At 33.0% G+C, this 21,991-nt stretch overlaps 3 protein-coding genes across 4 annotated transcripts; 2 read left to right on the top strand and 1 right to left on the bottom strand.

The window, feature by feature from the left end:
* Positions 1 to 1,054: 1,054 nt before the first annotated feature.
* LOC114396371 (probable E3 ubiquitin-protein ligase RHC2A) lies at positions 1,055 to 3,212 on the top strand. The gene has a single exon (XM_028358300.1). It carries the CDS (start codon positions 1,497 to 1,499, stop codon positions 2,628 to 2,630), a length of 1,134 nt encoding a protein of 377 aa, XP_028214101.1. The 5' UTR covers positions 1,055 to 1,496; the 3' UTR covers positions 2,631 to 3,212.
* Positions 3,213 to 12,442: 9,230 nt separating this feature from the next.
* LOC114397531 (E3 ubiquitin-protein ligase SDIR1-like) lies at positions 12,443 to 17,183 on the top strand. Of its 2 annotated transcripts, XM_028359602.1 has the most exons (10): positions 12,443 to 12,669; positions 13,437 to 13,479; positions 13,663 to 13,827; positions 14,003 to 14,057; positions 14,170 to 14,222; positions 14,325 to 14,553; positions 14,695 to 14,809; positions 15,403 to 15,448; positions 16,010 to 16,135; positions 16,805 to 17,183. In XM_028359602.1, exons 3-10 carry the CDS (start codon positions 13,750 to 13,752, stop codon positions 16,925 to 16,927), a joined length of 825 nt encoding a protein of 274 aa, XP_028215403.1. In that variant the 5' UTR covers positions 12,443 to 12,669; positions 13,437 to 13,479; positions 13,663 to 13,749; the 3' UTR covers positions 16,928 to 17,183. The 2 variants fall into 2 exon arrangements, with proteins under 2 accessions (XP_028215403.1, XP_028215402.1); XM_028359601.1 differs by lacking the exon at positions 13,437 to 13,479 and having other exon boundaries at positions 12,465 to 12,669.
* Positions 17,184 to 18,134: 951 nt separating this feature from the next.
* LOC114395197 (peptidyl-prolyl cis-trans isomerase FKBP20-1-like) lies at positions 18,135 to 21,435 on the bottom strand. Its single transcript, XM_028356912.1, has 6 exons — positions 21,280 to 21,435; positions 20,071 to 20,189; positions 19,190 to 19,323; positions 19,017 to 19,096; positions 18,596 to 18,688; positions 18,135 to 18,426 (listed from the first exon to the last, which is right to left on the bottom strand). The coding sequence occupies exons 2-6, from the start codon at positions 20,177 to 20,179 to the stop codon at positions 18,276 to 18,278; spliced, it is 567 nt and encodes a 188-aa protein (XP_028212713.1). The 5' UTR covers positions 20,180 to 20,189; positions 21,280 to 21,435; the 3' UTR covers positions 18,135 to 18,275.
* Between the last annotated feature and the right edge of the window lie 556 nt (positions 21,436 to 21,991).

Below are 21,991 nucleotides of genomic sequence, written 5' to 3' on the forward strand. Positions count from 1 at the left end.
TAATTTAACAATATTTAAAACAAATGTCTAACTAATCTGCTTGCCATTTTTTTTATGAAAGGAAATAACGCAGCTTTCATTTATTTGCTGTAATTTACAAAAATGGGAGGACAAGAGTTGATATGGTGTTTTTTTTTTGTTTTTAAAATTAGAGTTAATATGGTATTAAAATCCAAAAATCTCACATTTTTTATATTTTTTTTCCTTATAGGAAAGTAAGACATGGGAGCCGGGAGGGAGTGAGAAAAACAAATGTGGATTCGATAATAAATTATTATTATTATTATTATTTATTTGAATGTTCATTTTCTTTATTTAAAATTAGAACGATTGTTTTTTCTTGTTACGAAAAATATTATTTTTAATAATTATAGCTTTCTTTTTCCATTTATATAAAATACTTTTCCATGATAATCTTGCCATTATTTTTTAAAGTTTCTTTAAGGAAATAATTAACTTTAATATGGAAAATATTTTAATTTAAATGCAAAGTATTTTATTCTTTCATTTAATAAAAATTTGTCATATATAGACAATACATAGAATTTTATAATAATTAATTTAAAATAAATACTCAAAATATTTTTTAATTAATTAATAATATAAATTCTATTTAAAAATTGTTTTTATAACCACGTCATGGCTTAGGATAAGGAAACTTATTCTAAGAACATTCAAATATAAAATATAATCTATTTTTCTTACATGATCCCATTTGTTGTTTGGAGATCACCAGACTCGTATCGCAAGCAATTAAGGTCGTTGACTAAGAATTAGATGCTTATCTAGCAGCATCCTAAAAGGGTTGGCCTGCATATGAGGGAATCCATTGTTGCTGAACAACGAAGGAGTACAATACTTAATTTTGAATTAAATAATACTATCTAAAATATTAAATTCTAGTATCAGAATCTTCTTTATACTACTTTTTTTTTTGTTGCTATATATATATATATTAATTGAAAAATTAGTTCTAAAAAAACTATTACAGTGTATAATATTTTTTTTAAATACTGAAGGAATGAATGATTAGTATGTGTCCATGTTGAGGCAGAGAGAGCGTAATCATAAAGTCCGTCCGAAACAAAAAGTCCCTCCCTCCCTCCCACCATGCTTCACTCCCGAAACGGCTCATAATTCATAAACAACGTTTCATCATTAATACGGTGCCGTTTCGAAGATGTTCAATAACATAGAGCCACGTGGTTGGCGACAAGCTAAGACATGACTACGCGGTTTCGCTGTTATCTTTGTTCCACGCGACACATGAGCCTGCTCCGTCGCCCCTCCCTCCCCCTCTCATGGAAGAAGGAACCTGAAACCCTCACATAGAGAAGAAAAACAAGCCCAACACCACGCCATCCACGATCTCATCCTTAAACTGTGTTTTGTGGGTTTGTTTGTACTTGGTACGAGAATCTGGTCCTCATAAATTTGAATCCGGGGTGCGGATCTCTGTTCCGTTCCTTCGAGATCCACGGTCCCTCCCTCCCATCATGATGATGTCTTCCGGGACATCCTCGTACTGGTGCTACCGCTGCAGCCGCTTCGTTCGCGTCTGGCCCCACCACACCATCGTCTGTCCCGACTGCGACGGCGGCTTCATCGAAGAAATCGAACACCCGCCCCGCTCCGTCCACCTCGACCCCCGCCGCCGCCAACGCTTCCCCGCCGCCGCCATGTACATGATCGGCCAGCGCCCTTCCTCGGACCACCCCTCCCGCCCCGCTGCCCTCCGCCGCACCCGCCGCAACGGCGGCGACCGCTCCCCCTTCAACCCCGTCATCGTCCTCCGCGGCGGCGCAGCCACCGCGGAGGATGAAAGTCGCGGCTTTGAACTCTTCTACGACGACGGCGCCGGCTCCGGCCTCCGACCCTTACCACCTAGCATGTCAGAGTTTCTCCTCGGATCTGGCTTCGACAGACTCTTGGAACAACTCTCTCAGATTGAGATCAACGGTATTGGACGGTACGAGCACCCTCCTGCTTCAAAAGCAGCCATTGATTCATTACCAACCATCGAAATTGATGACACCCATTTAGCCATGGAGTCACACTGCGCGGTTTGTAAGGAAGCTTTCGAATTAGGAACTGCAGTTAGAGAAATGCCATGCAAGCACATATATCATCCTGAATGCATATTACCGTGGCTCGCACTTCACAACTCTTGCCCCGTTTGTCGCCACGAGTTACCCGCTGATACCCCGAATCCAAATCAAAATCAAAATCCGTCTCAAAATGTTGCCTTGAACGAGGAGGAGAATGTGGGGTTGACGATTTGGAGGTTGCCTGGTGGAGGGTTTGCGGTGGGTAGATTCTCCGGTGGGAGAAGAGGTGCTGAGAGAGAGCTTCCTGTGGTTTACACTGAAATGGATGGTGGGTTTAACAATGGGGGGGGTGAGCCGAGGAGGATTTCTTGGTCCAGAGGGAATAGAGGGAGGGAGAGTGGAGGGTTGACTAGGTTTTTCCGCAATCTGTTTGGTTGCTTCAGAGGAAGTAGTACTCAGCGTTCTGCTTCTAGTAGAGAGTCTATGAGGGCGAGTTCCTCTCGTTCTAGTACTATGGATCCTTCGTTGCGGTCTCGGAGGACTTGGTCTATGGATGTAAACAGTGGGATGAGAGCGTGGTAGTAGTAGTAATAGGATCGATGACTGATGAGGGTAAAAGGCTAAAAATCTCAACTTTGTTTCTGGGTTCCTCTGTGTACCGTGTCATTGTCAAAGTGTACATAATGGGATTGATCGATCGAGAGTCGTCGAGGATGCAATGTCTTGTGATTGATTCTCACATTTTCAGGATGTTGGATGGGGAAACCGTTGTGTTAGCAATAGGGGATTGGGGCAGGGAGTGGCATCAACAATGGGAGAAAGTGAAACCAATGGGGAGGAATGAGGTTGAAGGAGGGACTCGGGCCGTGATTGTGAAGTATTATCTTTGGAATTTTTGGGGGGAGGGGGGACATGATGTGATGATGATCATGAACTTCATTTTACTTTGATAATGAACTGAAGCACCTTCGTATTGTTTATTTTGTTCCATGCTTTATCTTTCTCGTCATTGGTATATGATCCTCTAAATTCATGGTGTCGTTATTTGTCATTGGTTTTTACCATACTGCTGCCTTGAATTGATTGTGTTGATGATGATGACTTGTTTAGTTTGATGCTGAGCTATTTTACCTCGCTAAATTTGTATAATTTCCTATTAGCCAATCGATCGATTCTTTGATTCTAAACAAACATTTTGTATGGCTTTACTTGCGTTTGTCTCCCTTCTGGTTTAGTTCGTGTTTCATTGATCATGTAGCAGTTTTTATCTTTTTATGGTCCAAAAATTTATTACTATAGTGCTATTGTAGTTCAAAGTATAAACCACATTCTTGAATTCTTTTCATGGCAATTCTGGGTGAAAAGAACTTGAGATTCGGGAGTCAATAACCCAAGGCAGCTTTAAACTCTAATGGGTGAAACCTTCAACTTTTTTATTCACATTTATTTACAGTACATCAATTTCTTACATGTTTGTATTGGCAAAAAAAAAAAAAAAATAATCAGCCCCACATCTGGTCCTCTTTTCTCTTTCTAAATTGTTTCTATGGTGAGAGGATTTAGGCATCTGAGTGTTTCTCAACCTTTATATGTGCACGACTTGTGATTAGTATAAAATAGCAATAGCAATACTCATGAGTCATGAATCTGCTATCGTACAAATTTACAGGCTTTTAGGATATTTATATCGCATTCTTTTCATATAGATAGTGCTTGCTACCATCTATGAATTCGTACTATTTTGCGTCAAATGAGTAGTTGGCTCTGTATATTTTGAAGATGAAGATTTGCCAATTATCATAAAGGTAGCATGCCAACCAAGTAAACCTACTGACCCTTCCTACCAAGCCAATCAGCTTTGGTCTCTTGCCCTTTTATGCAAGTTAGGACAACTAGTATGCAACCCCCCCTGCATATTAGCTCACTTGTTTCTTAAAGTTACATTTTTTTTTTCACCCACAGACAAGATGTATGGTAATTGTTTTCTTCATCTTTGGTTGTATTTAGTAAAATTAACGGATAAACTAAAAATGAAAAGATAGTTAACAGTTTAAATATGAAAAAAAAAAAGAACTTATTTGATGTGCCAAGAAGCTCATGTTTTTCTTTCTATAGCAGTTCCTGGAAGCCTTTTGCAACGTGCAAACCCGTTACGGTTGTAAGAAAACTATAAATAAACGAATGGACAATCGATATTCATGGGATTGAATGCCATTGTTATAGAGATGGTACTTGTTTTGGCCAAATATGAGTTCCTGAGTTGTACCCGTTTGGACAGCACTATTATTGGCGAAGTTGCATGGTTTCAGTTCTGTTCTGGTGTGGACTGGCCAAAAGGGTTGTCATGTAACTTAATTGGAACCAGAATTTGGTACACATCTTCTCAGAAGTTGAGATTTGAGAGTAAGTGAGAAATGAAAATAATTGCATTTGCTATTGTAAAAAAAGTCTCACATTAGTTAAAGATAAAATTAAGATAAAATATATAAGTGAGGAACAATTTTTACTTTTTGAGTTAATTTTTTGAGATTGAGTTAAACTCAAACTTACATTTTAAGTCATGGAGAGAATATAAATATACTATATGCTTAAACATGTTAAGGAAGATCTTATTAATATTGATTATAATTGAAAAAATATAATTGAAACAAGAAATATCATTAAAAGTGATTAGTCAATTTCTTTAACAAATATTAGTTATAAGTAAAATTGATTGATAGTCTTCATTAATATTATGATGATGATGAAAATAATAATTTAGATTGGATTATTAAAGGATCCGAATCTTTATATGTATGGAATCCTCATTTTCCCAATTATAAGCCGAGAGATGAGCATCAAAATCATACAACAATGACACTAGTTGTGGGCTGTGTATGAGCTGTAATATAATACTACTACTATGATATTGTTATGCTAAAGCAAGTTGCCACGTTTCATGTAAGAACGCTAGTGTCCAAAAACTTATATCATGAAAGATTAAAGTTTAGGAAGTGAGAGTTGCCCTTTTCAAGTTTGGTACACATTATGCAAGTTCCACCAAGGTTTACAACGTATATGTTCTGTCCCTTACGGTGGTGACTGTCACTAATTCAAGAGAGCTACTTGAACCATTCATACCCGGGATTTTTGTTAGTTATTATGATGCTCGAGTTTATGACAACTTTAGCGGTTTTTATTGTATAAACGACAAACGTACCACAATAAAGTTGTAACTTTCCACGTTTGCTTAGGATTTTTCTGTTTGTTTAGATTAACTAGGATGTCAACAGGGATGGGTGTATCCCGGCCATCAATTTTTATTTTTAAAAAAATTATATACAAATTATTTTTTTTGTATAAAAAAATATATGACCATATAATTTATTAATACACTACTACACTTATATGTTAAAGTTTGTCAATTTATTTTTAATTTTTTCCTTGTGTGTTTCTTTGATGCGACTTGCTTGTCAACAATCCACTTCTTGGTTGATTGAGATAAACACTTTGGGCAGATACTTGAGTACGTTAGTTTGGTGGGACAAATGGTTAGTTTACAAGGAGGCTCAAGCTAAGAATCGAAGGCTCATATGCCAGTGTTTTGGTCAACAAGATGGGGTGCTACACCGGTACAAATAGGAGTATTCATGATGTAACGACAAAAACTAAAATCTGTTTTTTTAAGTTAATATTGTTCCATTTTATCAATTGAGTTTACCTCCGTTAACATTCCAAAAATATACATAGCTAAATAACAAAATTTATGAAGTTTAAAATTTTTCATATGTTTATAACCTTAGAATTGTTGACATTCTAATTACTTTATAGGTTTTTCAAGATACTTGGAAAGGGATAAACATAGAATGATATATTCTTTACAATATCATGGATACATTGAAATATTTTAAGTCAGGTGATTGACAAGGGAGATGAGTGTGTGTTCTTTACATTGAAATATCTTTATCTAACAATTATTGTAGCAAGGTCCAATGTTTTTTCAAAGCATGGAACTTGTTATGTATCAATTCCCAATTAATAATATAAGTCAAAGAATGATTAACCATCTTCATCATTTTACTATTTGCCAAGATTAGGTCAAATTGTCTGTTAGCCTGTCTTAATCGGATGTTGCACGCTCACATATATGTAGAAACATATAGTCCATGAAAAATATTGGTTAATAATCACAAATAACCGTGTATACCATAGAGGAACTTATTGATAGAACAATAGTAAACCATTAGATTAGTTAAATCTAAAGTGTTGTAATCCGTATTTTAAAAGGTTACAAAATCACCTTATCTATATTTATTTTCTTAGTTGCCAAAACTATATTCCCAGGTTCTCTAAGAGGAAGTATTAATAAAAATTCACCTATCTAAATAACCAAAAAAGAAATTAAAATATTCTAAATTAAGAGCTAAGTTGACTAAGTTTAAGAATTGTATCCTCGTGTCACTTTAGTAACAAAATATTTATAAGAAAATAGATAACTTTCAAGACATGATGTAAGGGTGGTGTTTGCTTAACCAACGAGTTTGAATGGCCACCTTGATTATTATTTATAGGTATTGTGGACAAAACAATACCTAAACCTGGGAGATAAGCACTTGCACAAATATGAAGAGTATCATTGATGTATTTTTTAATTTATAATATATAATTATATGTTAATTTGTTTTAATGTATTTTTTTTTTGTTGGTCTTGAAGAGTATAATCTCATAATACCCAAATTTCTAATGATTTTGTTAGCATTAAATTTAAAAATGATTATTGTCTCACACTGCAAGACAGCTTAAACCTGGCTCATTCATAATTTTTAGTATGTTACAAAAGCACTAAATATTTCTTCGCTAGATTTAGATTCTAGCTAGACTGCTAGAGCTTGTGCTGTATCTTTGTTTCAACCTGGATCTGCCCTAGGGATTTGGTCACACTTTGATAATTTGTTTGTTGAATTGAAGATGATAATTTTGTCGGCTCCTTGGCAATATATTCATGCTTCTATATATGTAATTAAGATGCTATTTATGTACTTCTCATTAGACAATCATTTTCTTATTATTAAGTTTGTAACACATAAAAAAAAGATGGGAAATATAGTAACGAAATTAATCTTCAAAATGGCCAGATTACGTAGCCAAATTGGCTGCCTGTAAGCCTCTTACTCTTAGCATGATTAGAGCAATCATAGAGATTAATAGTCAATGAATGAGAACTGGAAATAGGACTAATAGTTAGTAGTATAGTAACAAGTTTTATGTATATTCAGGATGGCCCCTTTTGGACTACCATCTTTAGAAAGAGAATAACATCAATTAGCTTTTTCGGGAATTAATTAATTAAACCCCGTTGGGATTGCCAAGAATCAACTTGCGTCACTCTCTCTGCATGCTGTTTATCTTGATTGAGAAATTGTAACGAATCCGTTTAGTTCCTTCTTCTGAGGCAAATTTAGCAAACATTTGTTATGCAGCAGACCAGGGCCTGATGAATATTAATTTATCAATTATATCATGCGTAAATATCATAAAAATTTCAAGTGGGAAGTGCAGCCCTTTTTCTTCTATATATGAAGACATAAATTAGGAGAACAGAATAAGATATCAACATATTCAATTGACCAATAATTAAAAGGAAGGGTAGTTTTCTATCATTTTAAATATTGAAAGGCATAAAGAGAGTCAGATTAGAATATTAATACCAAATCCTTGATTGAAAAACAAATTAGATAGCATTCTCTCAATTTGATTTGTTTGTGACACCCGTACATTAGCGGGATGTCATTAATTATGTGCAAATTTCAAAGGAAAGACTAAAGTAGGAGTTGCTCTAATTCAAATTTGATTGTTTTGGATGGTCCCTAATCTTAGTCTTAAGGAAGCTGGAAGAGACTTAGATAAGTAAAATGGACAAGAAATGATCCCTCATAAGTGGCGTGTACGTATTTCGGCCAGGATGGCAACATTGAGAGGAACAAGTGAGAAATCTTTTTGCTGTAATGACCATTTTGGATTTTAGTTGATACATTCTTTTCATAAGGTTTAGTAAATCAAACAATTTGTTAAAAGAAAAAAACTGATATTGCTATAGGCTACTCATATATGTAATAAAAAGGATGATCCTGCGAAACTTTGATAGGAAAGAAAAGAATGAAACAGAATCGATACTGCAATATTACTTAACTCTATGATTAATGTACCGAAATTTTAGTGCTGTGAAGTATGGAAAAGATTAGATTAAATGTACACAGTTCTACTCTTAAAGGGAAAAGTCGATGTCGCCATTAAAATTTATAACTAAACAGGCCAATTTAGTCAAAGATACCAGGTTCACCCTCTAAACCTCACATGAAGAGACTAGTAAACTAAAATTCAACTTAATATTTTTTTCGAAGCAATCAACTTAATGGTTTATGACTAGAGACAATTATATAACCAAATCTTACTGAAAACATATATAATTGCTAACATCAATAGATTATCACCAACTACTAATATACAAGAAACACCCTGTTTGCTAACCTATGAAAGAAAAGTCCAAATCAAGTTGAACTATTTCACATTACACTGAAGTGACTGAAACAGAAAAATTATAGAACATATAGTCATCTTAGCTGCCAGCTCTCTCACAAATTACCGTGGCTAAGATTAGCGTATCTATCTACTTTTTAAATAATTGTTTAATAATATACTTAGGCTGATAGGTGTCTCAATCTACATGCAAACATACACCAATTTTAAATAGAGTGAACGGATAATAAATATGCCAGCTCATTACCTCCAAACACAAACCTTTTCTCTCTCTGTTTTCCTAAAACTTCTGTACTTTATGTCCATGATTATCTACTTCGGATATTTAAGTAATAAAAAAAAAATTACATCTAAATATAATTAAATATTAATTAATTTTTATCTCATGATAATATTTTATTATGTCATTTATTTAATAAAATTTTGTTTCTCGTAAATTATTTATTCATATTCTATAAGTACCATTAGAAAAAAAATTAATTTTTTTTTTAAAAATTAAATGTTATTAACTGAATTTGTTAATTTATGTGTGGAGAGTTAAATTTACTTAATATAGTTGGGAGGAATAACTACCTTCTAAAGTGATACTTTTTTAAACTAATAAAAAACATTAACTTTATCGTCCTTCTTTCTCTTTAGCTCACCTTTAAACAAGAGAATTAATCAACGAGCATGAGAGTGACAGTGTTATAAAATGCACTTTCCGGCCAAGCATAATACAATGAAAATAACAACAGACACACACCCCCTTCCCCATTAAAATTCGAAAGCTCCAATTCATAGTAAACCAAACCAATAGAACACACACAAATCCAACATGTCCTCCATTCTCCTCCTTCTTCTTCTTCCTCCAAATCCAAACCACTTATTCTCTCTCCTCTTCCTCCCAAACCCCTCTCATATTCCCACACCACCATCCTCCACACGTAAGATCTCATTCCACCACAACGTAACCTTAACCGTTTCACTAACCGTAGGCACGCCCCCACAGAGCGTTACCATGGTCCTCCATACAAGCAGCGAACTCTCCGGGCTCCACTGCAAAATACACCAAAACATTCACTCAATCTTCACCCCACACCTCCACACCATGCATGTCTGCCATGCCACCGTCTCCTACGCTGACGCCACCTCCCTAGAGGGCAGCCTCGCCGCCGAAACGTTCGCCATGTCCGGGTCGGGTCAACCCGGAATTATATTCGTGTGCATGGATTCCGGGTTCAGCTCCAACGCAAACGAGGACTCCAAAATAACCGAGTTAATGGGCATGAACCGCGGGTCGCTCTCGTTCGTGACCCAAATGGGGTTTCCGAAATTCTCGTACAGCATCTCCGGCAAAGACGCTTCCGGCGTGTTACTCTTCGGCGACGCCACGTTCAAGTACACGCCTTTGGTTTAAATGTTTGGTTACAATTGAAATTGTTTCGATGGACATTTTATTGCTTGCAGATTCAATAAATGAAAATAAAAATAAGGATTTTGATTATTTTATAAAAATATTTTTGTTTCAAAAGTTATTTTTCACCTTATGCTGGTACTAGCTTTGTTCTTACTTGTTAGTGACACATGCAATTTGGTGAGATGTCATGTGATAATGATGTTTATTTGGGAAGTTCTCATTTTGGTCAATCTGTACATGTATGTGAAGGCAGAATCTAGCTTCTTTGCTGTTTTTTTTTAATATTGTCCATGTGCTATCTTATTAAAATAACAATATATTAATATTTAATGATGATATTTAATTTTAAAAACTATTATTTATCTTATCATTTGTAGTTGACGTGTCTTTCAAATGTTCACACGTGTTAGCCAACATTATTTATTAATGGTCGTCTAATTGTGGTCTAGGAGATCAACATTGAGTGATTTTAATAAATACGAGGACAAAATTTGTAAATTAATTTATGGGGAGATAACATCCGAAATTAGAAACAAAATGGGAAATCAAAATTACAATTTTACCTTAAAGTCGAAGGAATCATGCTTTCCAAATTGAAATATAGTGGTACAATTTTGAGAATTCATTATTTTAATGCAGAAGTGCTTTGGTTGTGAAAAGGGATTCTTAGCTTACGGATTTTCCTAGGTTAAGAGTTTATCTTAATTTAAAGTAGGTTAAAATACATTATTAGTTCTTATAATTTAATATTTTTTGTTTTTTTTAAATTACTTTTTTATTTTTAATTATTACAATTTTTTTCTTTTTTTTTAAATATTTTAGATGATATTTTATATTGTGAAAAAAAATTAAAATATTATAAAAATGAAAATCAAAACAAAAAGATTAAACATAAAAAATAATTTTACAAAAAAAAAATATCAATGTTTAGTTTTGTGTTTGAGGCGTCTAATTCCTTTTGTTCTATTTTGGTTTGATTGCGTTTTGCGCGCCTTGAATGGTTGACTGATTTTGGCTTGTTGCCGGTTTTATTATTACTGTAACCATTATATAAAAATAAGTTTACTGAATTAAGGTTTAATTTTTTTCATTTATTTGTATACTTGAATAATCTTTATGTTTTAGTTTCTTTATTTAAAAATTATTCGTTTTAATTCTTACGTGTACACTCTATAATCTGTTGTGGTCACTGTCATTGAAAATTATAGTTACTAAAATATATTTAAAATTTTATGTGTAGGTATAAAAATAAGTTAAGAAATGTATGTGTAAGAATTAAAATAAATAATTTTTAGGTGTAAGAACTAAAACATAAAAATTATACAAAGACTAAAGACTAAATGAGTAAATAAAAAGTGGTTTTTAAAGTAATTTACTTAAATTTGCCTTTAAAAAAGTAATTTACTTAATTTTTTTATTATAGTAAAGTATTGAAAGATATAAAAATATTTATAATGATTAATTAATTAGATACTTTATCGAATAAATTAAATAACTGTGTAATACTAATGAAAAAAAATTACAGTATTAAAAATGTGTAAGAATTAAAATAAATGGTTATATTAAAGGAAAATTAATAAACTAAGAACTGTAATATCAAATGAGGTAATAAATTATTTAACAAAAAGTTGTTTACTTGTTTGACAAATTAATTTAACACGACATTTTATAATTAATTACTCATTGTATTTCAAATTTCATGTCGTTTACATGTCATTTTATAATCTTCATAGTCATTCTCAATTTTATATTTTTCACTTTTGTATTCGTTTACACCAATGTCTCCACTCATAATCTCTTTGAAGGTCTGTCAGTCTGTGCATTAATAATATCGTATTAAAAGTTTGCGATAATAATATATAATATCTATTTTTATATTTAATACAATAAAAAATTGAGATAATATTATATACTATCTATTTTTATATTCAATGCAATATTATTATTGTTTTGGAGCTGTATACTATATTACTTGTTATTATGTTAGTTTTATTCATTTAATATTTTAATTTTAATCTATTAAGTTTATGAAACTTTTGAATTAATTAAAGTTTGAACTTTTCAATTAAACAGTTATTTAAAATCTTTAATTTGACTTATTTAATAAATGAATCAGTTTCTTAAATTTTCAATAAGTATTTTGACCTATTTCTAGTCTTAATCCTATAATAAAAATGCAGTTAGTAAGAAAATTATTTTTTATACGAGGATAAAAGTAAAAAAAAAAAATCATAGTTTTAAAATTATAGATAAAATAGGTATGGTTAAAAGTTATTTATTGTTATATGATTATCTTGAGAGTGAATTTTTATCCTTCTCTATGTATTTTGTTTAGAGATTTGTAGTTATTGTGTAAAATATAACGCATTGTTTTTACCTATTAGATTACTTATTTTATCTTATAGTATTTTTCTCGTTATTTTATCGCTGTAATTTGTAGTAGCAGAGGAATGGACGTATATGCTTGAGGATTACCGCACACCACACACAGACTTGACCTCTTTTTTGTTTAACAAAAATCTAAAAGAAACGAAGAAACAAAGAAAAAAAGAAAAACTATATCAGCGATTCTCGTGATCTTCGGCCTCGAATCGAGAGGTAAAAGACCCAACTCCGCCTCTGTTTTTGTGATCGAAAACCATAAAAAAGTTGTTTCCGATCACTGCCTTAATCGGATTCAGCTGTTGTTCCTCCTCCTCAATTTCGGTAACCACCTCTCTCTGTAATTCTCCACGCAATTCCATTTTCATCACCTGAAATGTTCCGCCAATGTATGTTGTGAATTTGTTATCTCTATTTTTATAATAGTTATGATGATTAAGCGTTTCTTTGTTGTTTCTTTTCGATTTAACGTGATTTCGGGATTGAGCTAGGGTTTTTTGTTTGACTTTGTTGGAGGATATGCGTTTGGCTGACACCTTGATTTGTGTATCTCCATTGGATTAGAATCTTGCAAATTGTGTAATCTTCTGTAATGCTTCAAGTGATTTGCATCAAGGTTCTGGTGTTTGGTGTGTTCCTAAGGAAAATGGATTTTGGTTAGTGACAGCTAAGTTTTTGATTCTGTTGTCAATTTATGTTATCTGTTATTGGAGCTGGATGGATGGCTTCATTTTGTCAAGGAAAAAAAAGCCACTTAGAAATTATAATTGATGAATTCTGTTGTTCTTTTACTTAAGTCTAAAACAGGGACCAATTTATTTTTCTAGCTGTTGTGTCAAACATTTGGGATCCATATATTTTTGCGAATGCTCCATGCACTGAATGAACAGAATAACGGAAATATATTTTATGATCATGTTCTATGTGAGAGTGAAACAACTTGAAATGTTCATGGATTACTTTGATTGTATTAGTTGTTGTGCTTTAGCTAATTATTTGTCGTTAAGGTAGACACAGATTTAATCCTTTATTACTCCTTTGTGGTAATGTTATTTTTATGAAGATTTTTTATGAGTGATAATATTTTACAGTATTGGATGATTTTAAAGATGATCCCGGTAGGCTTTGAATGTGGTATGTTGGATACTGTCTTTCTATCTATTTTGGTTTGTTGGATTCAGTCTCTTTATATAATTATATTGTATTCTTGGAAATTTATCCAATTTTCCCTCTTTGTATCCAATTGAGCTTCATACTCAAGCATTTATCCGTTATTGATTTCTTGTCTACTGACTATGATTTTATTTGATATTTCAGAATATTGAAAGGCTTTAGTTGTTGATTTTGGTCAAGTCTCTAGTCAACCTGTGAATTTTTTATTCAAGTTTAAAAATATATAGAGCAATGAGTTTTGTTTTTCGAGGAACAAGAGCAGATATTGAAAATGGGTTTCCAGGATTTATACCTGAGAGGCGAGCATTGGTATGTACTTTTTGTACACCTGCATTTGCATAATTGTTTTGGCACTGGCAGAGCTGACGTATGCAATTCTTTATTGTTTGTGTTTTCTTGTTCCATGAATAAAAGCATCATCCTATGTTTAGTATATTTAATAACATCAACTGAAACTTTATACCGATTCCAATATTTTATTCAGCGCGTTCATGCAACACGTCCTAGTAATTCCAATTCACTCACTTTTCTCGTGACAGGTATTAATGTTCTCATATTATGCTTGTTTTAACCACATTTTGTGAATGTGTTTTTTCCTTCCTTTATATTGCATCAAGGTCCCATTTACGCCTTACTGCTTATATGTTTCAGTTCTTCTGTTATTCATGATACTGAACTCTCACCAGATGTCCCCAAACTTTCTGGTAAGGTCTTGTAGTATGTAAAGCAGACATGCAAGTTTTTTTATGAAAATAATGACATTTAATTTATTCTAGTGGTTTATAAGGTTTTATCTCTATTTGTAGCTCTGGCTGGTGCTTGGTGTTTTCTTGATGGCAACAATGTTGAGGATGTATGCAACATGTCAACAGCTTCAAGCACAGGCCCAAGCTCATGCAGCTGCAGCCAGTGGCATTCTTGGCCACACAGAATTGAGGTTGCATATGCCACCATCAATAGCTCTTGCAAGCCGAGGGCGTCTGCAGGGTCTCAGACTTCAACTTGCACTTCTTGATCGGGAGTTTGATGATCTAGGTTTGTAGTTCTTTTCAGTTTTTGATGTAAATTCATACTTTGCTACCCATGAAGAAAATGAATTCTGATAGTTAATTTAGCTTTAGTCTCTTCAGATGTGTCATAATATATTCATATACAGATTTTTCTTTCCAATTTCAGATTATGAAACTTTAAGAGCTCTGGATTCTGATAATGTTTCTACTGCACCCTCTATGACGGAGGAAGAGATTAATGCTCTTCCTGTCCACAAATACAAGGTTTCTGGTCCTCAATGGTAAGTAATCAATCAGATCAGTTGTCATGCCCTCCTTTTAAATGGATGTTAATATTTTAAACTAACAACTCTTAAAGTATTCTTTTGCCCCCTGAAAAAATAAAAAAAACAAAACCCTCTATCTGTAAAAGGGCTTGATATACCAAAACTGAGTAAAAATCTTGTAAAAATTGATGTGGGAAAAAATACAGCTCTCTATTTTTGTGTCATCAATCAAATATTAAGGATATGTTTGAAGGATGAAGATAAAAGAGTAATTATCATGCAAGGAAATTATGGTAGTTTTGATTGCGGATAATATAAATTGAATGATGATATGGAAACACTGACTTTTACTGCCATGTTTGGTAGATTTGGGATGATTATTATTACTGTGTATGGCCATTTTATATGATATATGATGACCTTCTTAAACTATACTTTCTCTATATTAGCTGTCCAGTACACTTTCACCTGCCAGTTACTATTATTGACTTAAAATGCTAGTTGAAATGGGAAATTTACTCCTTCATTTGGAAATTTTAGAGTCTATGTATGTACTCTAAATAAATTATAGTGCTGATTATTTGACAAGAAGCTGTTTTTGCTTACAGTGGTGGTTCCTCAATGCAACAAGCATCATCTTCCACTCCTGCTGAGGTATTTTCAACATTCTTGGCCTTATTTTTGCTTCTACCCATGTGGCCTAAACAAATTACACTGCATCTCATGAGAACTTCACTGATTCCTCGTGTGCTTTTTCTGCATGTTTTTCTTGTGATTTTCCTATGCTATTCTTGACAGTATGGGTGCTGACACTCAAACTTCACAGATATAGATATATATAGCACATTTATCTTGGTTGAGGACTCTGAAAATAGTCAATGTAGATATATTATTTTCTTGGATACTATTGTATCACTTATATCCACCATTATGCATATATTCATTGTAAGTCTCTTGGGGGAGTTAAATGACAAAGGATCATACAAATATGCAATGACTACATTGTAAGTAAATGGTATGTCTATAGACATGATTCACAAGAAAACATTATAGCATTCTTTGGTCCATGTAGCCAATCTCACTTAAAGGGAAAAGACTTGGTCATTGTTGTTCTACATGATTACCTTTTCCTTACTGTCAAATTGTAAATTTTGTTTTATGAGCTGTTAGTGTGGTGTTATATTTACATACTCTATTCCTTTACATTTGTGGCAGAAGAAGCAAGATAATTCAAATGCTGTTGGGAGCATGAAAGCCTCTGATGATGACCTCACTTGCAGTGTATGCTTGGAGCAAGTTAATGTTGGTGACGTACTGCGAAGCTTACCTTGCTTGCATCAGGTTTGTTTCATAGCTTAGTAATCAGTAACTTTTTATCAAATAGCTTCTTTTCCTATTTGTTTGATGATACATTGCTTCAGCTCATCTCTGCTATTGTCATCCGAGTCTGAGTAACTAATTCATAGAAGTAAAAAATATTAAAGTCACTTTGAACTTACGAGAAGAAAGAGAGGCTTTTTCATGTCAAGTTTTGATTACCATCTAAGTACAAGTGTGGTTGATATCCAGTCAAATTTCAGCGAGAGCTGAATTGGATTTGTAGGTTATTGCTAATATGGCCTTGGTGAAAACTTTCGTTTCTGTGGATTTCCATTATGAGCGTCAGCCATTTATGTTGTGTATCCGTAGAAGCAGCACCTGTGATTCTATTAAAAACAGATGTTTTTATATAGTTATAAGATGTCATGCCTCTCCAATTTTAAATCTAAACACTTTTTAAAGAAGTGCAATATGTTTTAAACATTTTTTTAAGTTCTTCAAAGTTACTTAGTCACAGTATACCAAAACATTTGGGTTTTTAGGAAAGTAAATATCAGTACGGGCATTGTTTATGAATGTTGACTAATTAACATGATGTCTAAAGTTCAATAAAATCATTGTTGATATTCTGCATTTATTTATCTCATGTGAATGGTATTGACACCTTGTTTATGTTTTTATTTTTTGAAGTTTCACGCAAATTGCATCGATCCCTGGCTGCGCCAACAAGGGACATGCCCTGTATGTAAATTTCGAGCTGGATCTGGTTGGAGTGACAATGGACATAATGATATCATCGCGGACATGGTCTGAATACCTCGTCTAATTTTATTTATGGACGTGTGATTATAACCTTGTACAACTGTAACTTACTCTCTTCATGTATCAAGATTAGTATCTCATGACTAGCATTCGTGTAATTACCCCGACGTGTATGTAGGGAACAGAAGAACGGCCTAGTGCCGTGTAACAACCATACAAATTATACAATTTGTTGACCATTAAACTTACATTTCTTGGGTCGCTGTGCTTAATCCGACAGCATCTACAAAATTTTTCTTTTCTGCTATGAGTTCTCTCTGTCTCTGTCAAAATGCTTGTATATCTGACGGGATTGGATAGTTACCGCATGTTTATTAATGTTGTTTAAGTTGGCTCAGTAAGGATATATTGAGTTCAATTGTTCATTGGTTTAACTTACGGCAATAGGAATATAATAACACTTTTTTACGACGCAATGATTAATGTTATCTTTGATACTAGTTTTATAAATATGGCTTTACTTTTTTATGAAAATATATTTGTCTTTAATTAACCATATATTTTATCAATCTTAATTTTCATTTCTTTACTATTTCAAGTAAAACATTAAATATTATAACCCTTTTTTATCTAAAGTTTTCCTTACATCGATATTGTTTATTGTAAAAAAGAATACTAAATTAGTTATAAAAAAACGAACTAATGTTAGGATGTGCATAAAATTCTTTTTGTCCACTCAAATGATACCTTGGACATCAAGTTTTCGTTACCTCGATAAAATTAGCATAATTTTTTATTTTTTAACAGACTACCAAAAATTTATTAGTAACATTCAAATTCAACCTACTCTATTGTCCTTATTACACTACACTTTGGACATAAATCATACAGGACCAATAAAAGTAATTAATTCAGTTGATTTTATTGAATATTTAATAAGGACAACTAATTAAAAAAATGCTTCATAGTTACTATAAAAGGGACCATCATAGAATTTTAAGTTTAGATTTTAAGTATCTAAACGATGAAATTATTACAGAATTGCTTGTATATATCTGATAAAGAATTTATATTGTTGTTAAATATCTTATATATTTTAGAAGTTCACCTCACTAAGCACCTAACTACATCTCTACCTTCATTCATTGAAAAGGTAGCTCTATTCAGAATGGACGAATTAGGATGTCCTGATAATTAGGCAAAAACCCGGGAAAATGTTGCTTCCTGCTGATTGCGTAGCATCTTACCAAACATCATGTAGATGGATAAACCAAAGTAGCATTTCATTTATATAATGTTTCGTACGGGACAACGGGGAAGTGAGATACTGAATTGTGTATAATACATAACTATTTGATTGTCATCATATACCAAACTCATGTAGATGTTTGATAACTTCCTACTTTGCTTTACCTTTACCCTTTCCTTGACCTTTTTTGGCTTCTAACTTGGCTTGCACACGTGCGGCAGCCGCTGCTTTTGCTTCTTCTCTCTTCTTTTTCTCCTCCTCTTTGGCAGCAGCAGCTAGCTCTCTCTGCTTCTTCAGTTCACTATTTTTCATGACAGGACATTATATATATATATATATATTATTATTGCTTTCCAATAAAAAAAGAGACATCCAAAGCAACACGAAATTCTGATATTCCACTTCCAACTTTAGTTTAGGACAGGTGCAGAAGCACATAAATTTGGTAAAATATTAAATCTGTTACTTACTCAAGCCTAGCCCTCTCCTCTGAAACACTTCCCAAACTGGAGCCCTTCCTTGGCCGACAGGCAACTAGCTCAACTTCAAAAACAAGTGTTGCACTGCAAGGGAATTGAAAAATTATAAATTTGCAGTCATTAGTATATGCAAGCTTGTGAGATGAAAAGAAAGTAGAATAGGAAAAAAGCATAGCATTAAGGTATTACAGCATGACTTCATCTAATTATTATATAAAGACCAGAATGGTGCTATAAAGCCTCTCACTACACGTGGGACTAGCCTTGCATTTGCCAAAGGCTGATTTCATGACATGAAAGTATCATTGAAAATAATTAGAACACCAGTAGAATTTGTATCCCAGGTTGATATTTGAACTTTTTTGTTTCATAATTATGTTTCCAAACAAAATCAATGGCATGAGAACAGTACTCTGGAGGAATATCTGGAGGAGATCCTGCACTACCATATGCATATTCTGGCTTGCAAGTTATTTTTGCAACTTCTCCAACCTGGGAAAATTAGCAGATAAGCATGAGATAAAATTAAAAACCCTTATTCAAATATAGTTTCATCAAAAGTTTGCTTTGTTACTATTGCTAGACCTTCATGGTTTTCACTGCAATTTCCCAAGCCTTGATAACACTGCCCTTTCCAATCTCGAAAGAGAAGATGGTGTTATCTTCATGTGTAGTGTCAAAAACTTCACCAGTATCAGCAAGTGTGCCTTCATAATGAACTGATCAACATAGCAATATTGAAACAAGAATCAGTAAAATCAAGCATTTTATGTAAATAAACCTTAAACTCATCTAATTTAGATCAGAATCAGAACTTAGAGTCAGTTTGGATAAACTTCTCAACAAGTATTTATAAGACAAAAAAATAAAATAAAACAAAGAGAAAAAATGAGTCAAATTTCTTGGGTAAGTTAAAATTAGACTTGTGCACCTCAGCTTTTTCAAAAACACACATCTGCAATCTCCAATCTCCATAAACACTTATCTCAGTTGAAAAGCTGCCCTAGGCAAGAAACTAATCCAGACTGGGCCTTAATATAGATCTAAACCCTTCCTTGTAAATATCCAGATATTTTGCAATTCCAACCCACTGTATAACAGCCCAACATGATCTTTCTATAATACTCTAAAATAGACTAAAAAATTTAACTACATTTCACAAATAAGGGGAAATTAGATTAACAGCCATATAAGCCAGTAAATGTAGGCATGCACATTTTAGATTAACAGCCATATAAGCCAGTAAATGTAAGCTTTCAACAAGAATCTTATATGATAGTTAACAGACAAGAGACGGAAAATCCATTTTTATTCTGATAAGTTAAGATAATTAACAATTGGAATGACTTCTAAAGAACCTTAAAAGACAACAATCACTTTACTAGATGAAATTACAACAGATGTAGCCAAAGTTAGTCCATTATTAGACTAGTTCCAAAATATTCACCATACTGGCACAAGCATACCATCAACAAGAGGGAAATTTTCTGTTGGACCGACAGCATCAGCTTTGCTTTTTCTTACAATGGTTTTAATGACTCCTCCGTCACCAGTCAAATCAATTGCATCGCCCATGGTTTGCACTCTGTTAATAAGATAGAGAAGTTAACAAACATAAACATGGATAATTGGAGTATTGCCTAACCCTTCACAAGGTTGTATTATAAATTTATATCAAGTCATCAAAATCCTGGGAATAAATAGAATCTTAATCTAAACATGGTGAACAGCAGAGAAAAGCATGAACAAAAAATTTAAATTTAATGGTCATAGTCACTAAAGTATTTGATCACGTAACAGTCATTGTTATATCTAAGAACTGACATTGTTGTGGATTAACAGTCACCACTGTGTTTGGTACTATCACATAATTTTTTATAATGTATCAGTCATTGCAATTACAAAATCTTCTGTATGTCTAAATGTTATTGTAAGCAAAGTCAATCAATTTCATAACTATGCAAAACAACATACATAAAAATTTTGACCATGGAATATTTGGCAACATCGTAAGATTGTGAAAATTAAATAGTGGAGCTCAGATGAACAATTCTAGATCCAAAGCTCAAGGACAGTATTCAATTACTATCTCCAGTTATCTGAATGTCATTGCCATTGTGATATAGATGTTAAACTTACTAATTACTATAGCTTAGGTTAGGAAAATTGGGGGGAAAAATGCTGGAAAAAGGACCTAAAATTTTCCTTCACCTTGGTAAGAAAAAGAGTCCAAAAGGGTTTAATATATCATCAAAATACAGAAGTACATGCAAATAATAATAATAGAAAACGAAAATTGAAACCAGAAAGCACAACAATCCCTACACATCAGTCACAAATAAAATACAATCAGCAACATTTACCACACTGCTTATAAAGTACATTTGACAAACCAACATCACATCATGCAATTCAGATTCCATCACATCCTTTGGAATACAACGAAAAGCAAGAGCCCAATTCTCCACAAAATAATAACTTTAAAGTTCTCGAGTTTTCCAGAACCTTCAAATCTGCAAACTTTTGCTTACTTTTCACAAGACCCATCATTCTCATACACTTAAAAAGATTGAATTTTTCAAATATCAGTAGGATATTACAGTTGAGAAAAATGAAAATTACACAAAAAATGAATCATAAGCAACAACAGAATGGTATTGATAATTGAGACTAACCCTTTTTGCTTTTCAGGTGAAGGGTGGAACGAAGCGAGAGAAGGCTGTAATTGATGAAAGCGCCGAATTTGGTTTGGCCATGCGATTGAAAAAACTCATCTGCGTCAGAGGTTTTGAGAATAAACGCCGCAGAACAAGACTCTCGCACGCGCACATCTAGCGCGTGATTTAGGGTGTTTGTCAAATTTGCTTGCGCGTGCTTTACATGTTGCAGCGAGGAGCGTGGGAAAGTAATTACTATTGCGTACAGTTGTAATAAAATGAACACCAAAAAATCATCGCAAGGAATATAGCCTACACTCTACTCTCTACTGTCCGTTTGATTTAGGTTTTAGAAATTTCAATTTCAACGACGGAGAAAAAGTTAATTATAAATTTTTTGAACTAAATAGTATATTTTTAATCAGTGTAAAATTAATGAATTTTGATTTATTTTATTTTATTTTTCATTTTAGTTTTTATAGATAAAAGATATGAAATTATCATCTTTTTTCATACTATCATGAAATACTCGTTAGCTATTTATGTATTTAATAAAGATCAAATAAATAATCATCTTAAATGACATCTTCAAGCGTTTATGATATTATGTCAACATTATGGAGATATCAGTGCGTTGAGTTATTCACGAATATTTATACTTAATTCGTTAAATGTTTTATCAAACTTATTTATTTAATCAAACAAATAAATTAAAACTTGAGATTAAATA

The sequence above is a fragment of the Glycine soja genome, chromosome 18 (genome assembly GCF_004193775.1).
Source record: "Glycine soja cultivar W05 chromosome 18, ASM419377v2, whole genome shotgun sequence".
NCBI lineage: Eukaryota > Viridiplantae > Streptophyta > Magnoliopsida > Fabales > Fabaceae > Glycine > Glycine soja.

Bases quoted from the DNA above. Each gene is read 5' to 3' on its own strand.
- LOC114396371 (XM_028358300.1), top strand. From the start codon at position 1,497: ATGATGATGTCTTCCGGGACATCCTCGTACTGGTGCTACCGCTGCAGC.
- LOC114397531 (XM_028359602.1), top strand. From the start codon at position 13,750: ATGAGTTTTGTTTTTCGAGGAACAAGAGCAGATATTGAAAATGGGTTT. The intron at 14,223-14,324 runs GTAAGGTCTTGT...CTCTATTTGTAG, and splicing joins AGATGTCCCCAAACTTTCTG to CTCTGGCTGGTGCTTGGTGT. The intron at 14,810-15,402 runs GTAAGTAATCAA...TTTTGCTTACAG, and splicing joins AAGGTTTCTGGTCCTCAATG to TGGTGGTTCCTCAATGCAAC.
- LOC114395197 (XM_028356912.1), bottom strand. From the start codon at position 20,179: ATGGGCGATGCAATTGATTTGACTGGTGACGGAGGAGTCATTAAAACC. The intron at 19,097-19,189 runs GTCTAGCAATAG...TAATTTTCCCAG, and splicing joins TTGCAGTGAAAACCATGAAG to GTTGGAGAAGTTGCAAAAAT. The intron at 18,689-19,016 runs GTACTGTTCTCA...ATTCCCTTGCAG, and splicing joins CCTCCAGATATTCCTCCAGA to TGCAACACTTGTTTTTGAAG.